General features: G+C 62.8%; 1 protein-coding gene across 1 annotated transcript in view; it reads left to right on the plus strand.

Moving 5' to 3' along the window:
* The window catches only part of IGSF9 (immunoglobulin superfamily member 9), a gene marked incomplete at its 3' end in the record, with an annotated part of 9,957 nt that extends 559 nt beyond the window's left edge, over positions 1–9,398 (plus strand). The window contains exons 3-18 of the mRNA XM_042836886.1: positions 2,433–2,585; positions 2,819–2,970; positions 3,055–3,172; positions 3,254–3,395; positions 3,555–3,700; positions 3,777–3,919; positions 3,991–4,131; positions 4,212–4,328; positions 5,159–5,309; positions 5,401–5,524; positions 5,600–5,775; positions 6,539–6,789; positions 6,900–6,984; positions 8,366–8,536; positions 8,667–8,712; positions 8,929–9,398. Coding sequence (XP_042692820.1) covers positions 2,433–2,585; positions 2,819–2,970; positions 3,055–3,172; positions 3,254–3,395; positions 3,555–3,700; positions 3,777–3,919; positions 3,991–4,131; positions 4,212–4,328; positions 5,159–5,309; positions 5,401–5,524; positions 5,600–5,775; positions 6,539–6,789; positions 6,900–6,984; positions 8,366–8,536; positions 8,667–8,712; positions 8,929–9,398 — 2,586 coding nt within the window. The remainder of the gene's footprint in view (positions 1–2,432; positions 2,586–2,818; positions 2,971–3,054; positions 3,173–3,253; positions 3,396–3,554; positions 3,701–3,776; positions 3,920–3,990; positions 4,132–4,211; positions 4,329–5,158; positions 5,310–5,400; positions 5,525–5,599; positions 5,776–6,538; positions 6,790–6,899; positions 6,985–8,365; positions 8,537–8,666; positions 8,713–8,928) is intronic.
* Between the last annotated feature and the right edge of the window lie 47 nt (positions 9,399–9,445).

Genomic DNA, 9,445 nt, shown 5'->3' on the forward strand with positions numbered 1-9,445 from the left:
GGCCCCATTGAAGACCCCAAACCCCTGAGCTCAGCCCCCTATGGGTCGTGGCCCCATTGAAGACCCCGAACCCCTGAGCTCAGCCCCCTATGGGTCATGGCCCCATTGAAGACCCCGAACCCCTGAGCTCAGCCCCCTATGGGTCGTGGCCCCATTGAAGACCCCAAACCCCTGAGCTCAGGCCCCTATTGAGTCACAGCCCCATTGAAGACCCTGAGCTCGGCCCATTTTGGGTCATGGCCCCATTGAAGTCCCACAGTCACTGAGTGTTGACCCCCATCGTTCTCGGTCCCCAATGGGTCACAGTCCCCATAAAGTCACGAGGATGCTCGGCTCTGCCCCCGGTGGGTCCTTATGAGCACTGGGCTCTGTCCCCTATAATTGTGGTCCCCATGAAGGCCCCAAGCCCCCAGGCTGTGTCCCCTATGGATCGCAGTCACCATGGAGGGCCCAGAGCTCATGGTCTCCATCCTCTGTGGGTCACAGTCCCCTTCAAGGCTCTGCCCCCTATGGGTTGTGGTCCCCATGAAGACCTGGACTCTGTACCCCATGCCTCATGGTTCCTATAAAGGCTCTGAGCCCCTGGGTTCTGTCCCCAGTGGGTCACAATCCCCGTAAAACCCCGTCCTCTGTCCCCGATGGCTCACAGTCCTCATAAAGGTCTGACCTTTGTCCCCAGTGGGTCACAGTTCCCCCCCATGGGTCGCAGTCCCCATAAAGGTCTGACCTCTGTCCCCCATGGCTCACGGTCCCCATAGCCTGTCCAGAGCCCATGGCTTCCATCCCCAATGGCTCGCAGTCCCCATGAAGGCTCTGAGCCCCTGCCCTCTGTCCCCAATGGCTCGCCGTCCCCACAGAGGCCCCGCTGCCCCCGGTGGCCCCGAGGTTGTGCGTGGGGCAGGGATTTGGCCCTTCAGCAGCTCAGCAGCGGCGCTGCCCGGATTTGGAGCCTTGGCGTGGGAGGGCCGATCCCACAGAGTGCTGGTGGTGACAAGGAACCCCCCCCCCCCCCCCCCATTGACACTAAGCCCCACGGTGACAACACACCTGGTGACACTGAAGCCTCGCCGTGGGGCCCCACAGCTCCGGTTACCTGCAGAGCTCAGGTTTCCCTGTGGGCAGGCAGCAGGTGGGGCTTGGTCTCGTCCTTTGGCTTCGTCCCCAATGGTCCCCACTGTGTCACCAACTGGCTGCACCCAGGATTGACGCTGGGGGGTGAAGGTGGGGGGGGGGGGCGCCGAGCTCAGCCTGGCAGCCGCTGCTCCAAACGGGTACAGCGGCTTCAGCGTCACCCCTGGAGCCCCTCGTGTCACCTGGCGTCACCCCAGCTTTCAGGGCTCAAGAGTGGGCTGCAGCCAAAGCCCTTTGGAGGGGAAATGGGGTCGTTTGCCCCCCGCCAGCTGCCGCCATCCCCCGCGGCGTCCCCTGCCTGGGGTCGCCGGTCCCCATCGTGGTCACCGCATCCCCCCACGGCGGTGGCCGCCGTCCCCCTTTGTGTCCCTTTGAATGGCGGTTGCCAGGGGCTGCCGGCGGGGAGGGCAGCGGCGGTTTTGTTGGTTTTGTTATCGGTGGGGGAGGAGGAGGAGTTGGGGCCGGCGCTGGGGGGGATTAGGGGCATCCCCTGCGCTCTGATCCGTGCCAAAGGGAGCTTTGTTTGCAGCCTGCTGTTCCCAGCACCCGGCTGTGGGGCTGCCCCACGCATCCCGGCGATGCCCTGGTTCCCATCCCTCCCACGGCCCCCATCACCTCGTGGGAAAAGCGAATTTGGGAGAGGCTGCGGGGAAGCCGAGGGCTGCACGTGGTGCCTCGCTGGGTTTGAAACCGCATTCCCCAAACTGCCCTACCCGGTCCTGCTTCCTCCCCCTCATCATCATCATCATCCTTGCCGGGCTCGTCTGGCCGGTGCAGCACCCACGTGGGGACCTTGGGGACACCAAACTCCCCCCAGCAAAACTCGTTTAATGGGAACCACTTGATTGAATGCTGCTCTGCCACATGGGGGGGGTGGCACTTATGGGGCTGAGCAGTGGGGGGTTTGGGGGTTCTGTGGTGCTGGCTGCACCCCGGCACCGCTGAGCCAATATTGCGCCGTGCGCCTGAGCCGATTACAGCTCTGATAATAGCATGGAGGATTAGGGGGCCGTGCTCTGCTTCTGCTCCTTCTCCTCCTCCTCATCCGTGGGGACACTTTGGGGTGAGCCCCCCAAAACACTGGGGTGGCTCCCATCGGTGGCTCAGTGGTGCTGGGTGCCACGGGGCGCCGCTCGGGGCTCTCCTGACCCCTCAGCACGGCAGGGAGGAGGAGTGCGGGGGTGACCGGGGCTTAGCAGGGCTCCCGAGGGTGAGCAGCTCTGATGGAGGGGGGGGGAAGGTGGCTCTGGGGGACACACACGGCTGTCCCCAAGCAGTGCCATGTGCTCCTGGTCCTGCAGGTCGCGTGCGGATCGAGGAAGGCGCGTCGCTGCGCATCGACCTGCTGCGCGCTGAGGACCAGGGCTGGTACGAGTGCCGCGTGCTCTTCCTCGACCGACCCAGCGACGACGCCGACTTCCAAAACGGGACCTGGATCCACCTCACTGTCAATGGTAGGGATGGGCTGGAGGTCCTGCTGCTGAGCCCGGCTCTCAGTTGGGTGCTGGGATCCCGCTGTCGCCCCGTTCCCCTGTCTGGGTGCCTGTTGTGCGCCGCCCTTTGTGCCGCCCGGTTCGGAGGGCAGCGCTGCTCCCATCGCCTTGGATCCCCCTCCAGACCCCTCGCTCTCAGGGCTGGGGCCAAATCTTCTCTTTCCCCACATCTGAGAGCGCGTTTTTCTTCCCAGCACCCCCAACCTTTTCGGTGACCCCCCCGGCCTTTGTGGAGGTGCGGGACCGCGACGCTCTGAGCCTCACCTGCACAGCTGTGGGCAACCCGCAGCCCATCGTCAGCTGGAAGAGGAGCGACCTGGCCCTGCAAAGCGGGGACACGGTGCAGGTGAGCTCAGCGTGGCGCCAGCTGGGGGGAGGAAACCCCCCATCCCACGTTGTCCCTCGGTTGTCCCTATTGGCGACGTTGCAGGTGAGGAACGGGACGCTGAGCATCGCCGCGGTGGAGCGCGCCAGCGCGGGCACCTACACGTGCCATGCATCCAGCAAGGAGGGCACCATCACCCACACAACCCGTGTGCTCGTGCAGGGTGAGTCCCCGGGGTCACCTTGGGGCTGTCCCCTCCTCCTGCTCCCACCCCCCAACCCTCACGGTCCCCTCTGCCTTGCAGGGCCGCCCGTCATCGTGGTGCCGCCGCAGAACGTCACCGTTAACGTCTCCCAAGATGCCTTCCTGGCGTGCCAGGCTGAGGCCTACCCAGGAAACCTCACCTACACCTGGTTCCAGGGCAGCAGCAACGTCTTCCACCTCAGGTACGCCGCAGAGGCACCGCTGTGGCCGTTGGCTCATGGAGGCAACAGGACTTTGCCCACAGCAGGCGCGGATCCGGGCACCTTTGGGTGGGATGGGGTGTGACACAGGGCTTCTCCCGTCCTTGCTGTGCCTTCTTCCACCCCTTCCTCCCCTTCTAGCCACCTCCAGGCACGGGTACGCATCCTGGTGGACGGGAGCCTCCTGCTCCAGCGAACCACCCCGGATGATGCGGGCAAATACACCTGCATCGCCAGCAACGGGCTGTGGAAGCCGCCTTCAGCCTCAGCCTTCGTCACAGTGCTGTGTAAGAGCCTTGGGGCGCCCTGTGGGGCTGCCGTGGGGTCCCTGACGCCTTCCCAGCACCCTTCTCGTCCCCACAGACCCAGCACAGGTGACCACCATGCTCCCAGAAACCCACCTGCCCAAGGGGATGCGAGGCATCATCCGGTGCCCCACCAGAGCCAACCCCCCTCTGCTCTCCGTCAGCTGGACACGGGATGGGCGCCCGCTGGAGCTGGGCAAGGTGGGGCTGCGAGCCCCCACCCCGCGGCGTCCCTGCGCCCCCTCGGCTTCACCCTCCTTCCCTTCTCCCAGTTCCCAGGCTGGTCCACGAGACCTGACGGCTCCATCGTCGTCGCCACGGGGAATGACGATGCCCTGGGGCTGTACAGCTGCACCCCCTACAACAGCTACGGCACCGCCGGCGCGTCCCGACCCACCCGCGTCCTGCTGAAGGTGAGGATGAGGAGCGGGGATGGCAGCGCGGCCCCGTCCTGCTGCCCGTTGTCACCATCCCCACGTGTGGCTTCTTCCAGGATCCCCCCGCCTTCACGGTGCGTCCCAAGGAGGAATATTTCCAGGAGGTGGGCAGGGAGCTGGTGATCCCCTGCGTGGCCCACGGGGACCCCCAACCCACCATCACCTGGGGGAAGGTAAGGGAGCCCAGCTGGGAGGTCGGCCTGGCTTTTGTCCTCCTGGGACATCGTCTCTGGGATGGAGGAGGGTGAAGGTACTCCTGTACTGAGCTCTAGTAAGGCTGCGCCTCGAGTGCTGCGTCCAGGGTTGGGCCCCTCACTGCAAGAAAGACATGGAGGCCCTGGAACGTGTTCAAAGGAGGGCAATGAAATGGTGAGGGATCTGGAGCACAGGGCTGGTGAGGAGAGGCTGAAGGAGCTGGGAATGTTCAGCCTGGATAAGAGGAGCTCAGGGCAGAGCTCACTGCTCTCTATGACTGCCTGAAGGCAGGCTGCAGGGAGCTGGGGGTCGGCCTCTGCTCTCGTGTCATCAGTGATAGGAGCAGAGGGAACGGCTTCAAGCCACGGCAGGGGAGATTGGATGGACATGAGGAAGTGTTACTGTTCAGAAAGGTGGTCAGGCACTGCAATGGATGCCCAGGGAGGTGGTGGAGTCACCGAGCCTGAGGGTGTTGAAGGAAAGGCTGGATGCTGTGTTGAGGGACGAGGTTCAGTGGGAGCTGTTGGTGAACGGTTGGACTGGATGAGCTTTGAGGTCTTTTCTAACCTTGGTGATTCTGTGATTCTAAGGTGATGGGGTCGGAGGTGATGGGGATGGGGTTGATGGGTGTGGAGATGAGGGGGATGGAGATGGGGCGAGGATAGAGATGGGATAATGAAGGAGAGGCGGGGACGAGGATGGAGATGGGACAGAGAATGGGAAACAGGGGCGGGGATGGTGGTGGAGGTGGGACGGTCACCACCCTCAGCATCCTTCCAGTCACCACCCTCAGCATCCTTCCTTGCAGGTGGGCAGCGCAGGGCAGGTCGGTGCCCAGGTGGACGGGAACAGCAGCCTCATCTTCCACCCGCTCGTCAAGGAGCAGCACGGGCTGTGGGAATGCACGGCCACCAACGCCGTGGCCAGCGTCAGCGCTGCCACCACCGTGCACGTGCTGGGTGAGCGGGGCGCCGCCTGCGACGCAGGGGGGGCAGGATGGCCGCGCTTTGGGGTCCGACCCGCGCGCTCTCGTCTCTGCCTCCGTGCCAGGAACCAGTCCTCACGCCGTCACCAACGTCTCCGTGCTCCCGCTGCTGTTGGCGGCCAACATCTCCTGGGAGCCAGGCTTTGATGGAGGCTACTTCCAAAGGTTCAGCGTTTGGTACACGCCGCTGTGAGTCCCTCTCTGGTGCCACCCGCTGTCCCCTCCCGTCCCTCGGCCGTGGCTCAGGGCTCCGTGTCCCCGCAGGGTGAAGCACCCACCCCGTGCCCACCACGATTGGGTGTCGCTGGCGGTGCCGCCGGGGGCTCAGCACCTCTTGGTGGAGAACTTGCAGCCAGACACGAGCTACCAGTTCAGCGTGCTGGCTCAGAACAAGCTGGGCAGTGGTCCCTTCAGCCAGATCGTCACCTCCGTGCCCAGGGGTGAGAGCAGAGCGCACGGCTCCCCTCAAAGCTCACCTAAAAGATGGCAAGCTTTCCTGTTATTTCTGCGTCCAGGCCTGGGGCCCCCGGCACAGGAAAGATGTGGAGCTCTTAGAGTGGGTCTAAAGGAGGGCATTGAGGTGATCAGAGGGCTGGAGCAGCTCTCCTGTGAGGAAAGGTTGAGGGAGCTGGGCTTGTTTGGCTTGGAGAAGAGGAGGCTGCATTGTGGCCTTCCAGTGCTTGAAAGAAGCAGATAAACAGGAGGGCAACGGCTGTTTGTGAGGGTGGATGGGGATGGGACAAGGGGGAATGGGTGTAAAGTGAGACAGGGGAGGTTGAGGTTGGATATGAGGAGGAAGTTTTCCATCCAGAGGGCGGTGAGGCACTGGCACAGGTTGCCCAAGGAGGCTGTGGATGCCCCAGCCCTGCAGGCATTGGAGGCCAGGCTGGATGTGGCTCTGGGCAGCCTGGGCTGCTGGTTGGAGACCTGCACACAGCAGGGGGTTGGAACCAGATGAGCACTGTGGGCCTTTTCAACCCAGGCCATTCTAGGATTCTATGATGATTCTATGATTATGGCACTCTATGGATCCCTACGGCACCCTATGGCACCCTATGGGTTCTCTGGGCAGCCTGGGCTGCTGGTTGGTGACCCTGCACACAGCAGGGCTTGGAACTGATGATCACTGAGGTCCTTTTCAACCCGGGCCGTTCTGTTATTCTATGATTTCCACCCCGTTCTCGCCCACCTTTCTCTCCCCAGGCTTCCCAGTGACCACAGTGCCTCCGGAGCCGCCGGCCATCACCGTGCACATCCTCCTGTCCCCACCTCAGGCTCTGAGTGCCAACCAGACAGCACGGGGGGTCCTGCTCCGTTGGCAGCCCCCGGCGCAGCTCTCGGTGCCGCTGAGCGGTTACGCCTTGGAGCTGCGGCAGGAGCGGGGCGGCTGGGAGGTGCTGGAGCGCTCCATCCCCAGCACGGAGAGCCAGGTGTTGGTGCCAGGGCTCATCAAGGTGAGGATCTGCGTGGTGGTGGGGGGGGTCTGGCCAAAGAGGGGGTGCAGTAAGGAAGGCCCGATGGCGATCTCTGCTCCTCCTTTTTCCCCCCCCCCCCCCCCCCCCAGGACGCCTTCTATGAGTTCCGCCTGGTGGCCTTTGCTGGCAGCTACATCAGCGACCCCAGCAACACGGTGAACGTCTCCACGGCAGGTGAGGGGCTGCAGCCACCCCCCGTCCCCAGGCAGGAGGCAGAAATAAAGATTGATGGAATGTTCTGGGTGGGAGGAGGCTCCCGAGGTCGTCTAGTTACAGCCGCCGTGCTGGAGGCAGGGGCATCTCCCGTTAGGTCAGGTTGCTCAAAGCCCCATCCAGCCTGAGCGCCTCCAATGGAGTGGTTGGCTTGGAAAGGTCCTTACAGATCCAAGAGCCATGGAACAATTGGGTTGGGTTGGAAAGGTCCTTACAGATCAGAAAGGCGTGGAGCAGTTGGGTTGGAAAGGTCCTTACTGATCCCAGAGACATGGAACGGTTGGGTTGGATTGGGCTGGAAAGGTCCTCTCAGTTCCCAGAGACATGGAATGGTTGGGTTGGGTTAGAAAGGTCCTTACAGATCCCAGAGATATGGAACAGTTGGGCTGGAAAGGTCCTTACAGATCAGAAAGGCATGGAGCAGTTGGGTTGAATTAGGTTGGAAAGATCTTTACAGATTGCAGAGACATGGAATGATCAGATTGGGATGGAAAGGTCCTCTCAGTTCCCAGACACATGGAAAGTTGGGTTGGGTTGGAAAGGTCCTTACAGATCCAAGAGCCATGGAACAATTGGGTTGGGTTGGGTTGGAAAGGTCCTTACAGATCGGAAAGGCATGGAGCAGTTGGGTTGGAAAGGTCCTCACTGATCCCAGAGACATGGAATGGTTGGGTTGGGTTGGAAAGGTCCTTAAAGATCAGAAAGGCATGGAGCAGTTGGTTTGGAAAGGTCCTTGCAGATCCCAGAGACATGGAATGGTTGGGCTGGATTGGGTTGGAAAGGTCCTCTCAGTTCCCAGATGTATGAAATAGTTGGGTTGGAAGGTTGGGTTGGGTTGGAAAGGTCCTTACAGATCGGAAAGGCATGGAGCAGTTGGTTTGGAAAGGTCCTTACAGATCCCAGAGACACAGAATAGTTGGGTTGGAAAGGTCCTAACTCACAAAATCCCTCCATTGCTCTTTATTTTTACCAACCTTTGTGCCATTACGGACGGCCCGCGCTGCACTGATTCCTACTGAGAGCTTTTAGCAAAGCACAAACCCCCCTAAAAGCACTGAGGGGAAGAGAGGCCGCGCTCTGTGCCGCTCATTGATTCGACCACTTAAGAAGGGAGCACAGGGGCACTTTGTAGGACATTGCAGCAGCCCATGCGAGCAGTTTGGTCAGCGGGGGCTTTGTGTGCAAGGATTTGACCCCTTGCATTCCCACGGGCTGAGATTTTCCCCCCCAGCCTGCAGCCTTTCTCTTTAGTGGGCACCCAAGGGAGCAGCGGAGCTTTTGCCATCCCTGCTGCGGCGCCGGGGGGGGGGGGCTGAGCCAACACATCTCCCACCCAACGCAGGGATGGAGGTGTACCCAGCCCGCACGCAGCTCCCCGAGCTGCTCCCACAGCCCGTGCTGGCCGGGGTGATCGGTGGGATCTGCTTCCTCAGCGTGGCCATCATCTTCAGCACCACGGCCGCCTGCATCATGAACCGACGGCGCGCCGCGCGCATCCGCAAACGGCAGCGAGGTAACGAAGCCCACGGAGGTGTGGGGAGGGGGATTTCAAGGAGGGGTTGGGGGTCCGTGGGCTGTGCGTGCACCGCTGTCATCTCATCGCCGCCTCTCGTCCCCCCCCGTTGTGTTCTCATGGCCTCCAGATCCACCGCTTGTCTTCTCCCCCCGCAAGAAGCTCCCAGCCGCTCAGTAAGTCGTGCCCCACATCTCACCGCTCTCTCCCCACATCGTCGCTGGGTTTGGGGTGGGGATTGGGCTCGGGGTGGCACCCGTGGGTGCTCCGCTTTCTGCTTTTTGGGGTTTGGGTTTAAAGAAAAGCAGACGGCGCAGCAGCCATTGGAATCCCTACCAGTTAACGGGGAGGCATCGGATGCTGCAACCGCAGCCGTTCTCTTCTCCTTCCAGCCCTTCTCACACCTCTGATAGCCCAACCTGCACGGCCAAGCTAAAGCTGCAGCCCTCCCCGTGCCCCAGCCTGCGCCGGGCTCTGCTGTGGGGCGAGAAGGCCGGCACCAGCCTGGGGCTGAGCATCGCGGGGGGGTCGGGTGCCGGCTACGCCCTCTATGAGAGCCACGTTGGGGAGCACGTCCCGCTGGAGCGCATCCGCCGCGGCCCCGACGGCCGCTTCGTGCTGGAGAGCACCGCAAAGCCGCCCCCCCGGCAGGACCCCCCCTCTGCACGTCTCCAAGAAACGGAGCCCATTTGGCACAAGGAGGTGGCGTTACGCCCTCGCCCCCTTGGAAACCCCCCAGTGCCGTCCGCTCGTCGGCGGGGTCGATATTTTGGATACGGCAGCAGCAGCCCCGTGGATGAAGGCGCCGCTCTGTGCATCCTCGACGTCAGCCCCGTGGCCTCTCCTGCCACTCTGCCTTACAGCCCCGGGGGGGGGGGGGGGGGGGGGGGGGGGGGGGGGGGGGGGGGG

The sequence above is a fragment of the Centrocercus urophasianus genome, unplaced genomic scaffold (genome assembly GCF_019232065.1).
Source record: "Centrocercus urophasianus isolate 14NV4802_14NV808 unplaced genomic scaffold, USGS_Curo_1.0 seq_644, whole genome shotgun sequence".
Classification (NCBI taxonomy): Eukaryota; Metazoa; Chordata; class Aves; order Galliformes; family Phasianidae; genus Centrocercus; species Centrocercus urophasianus.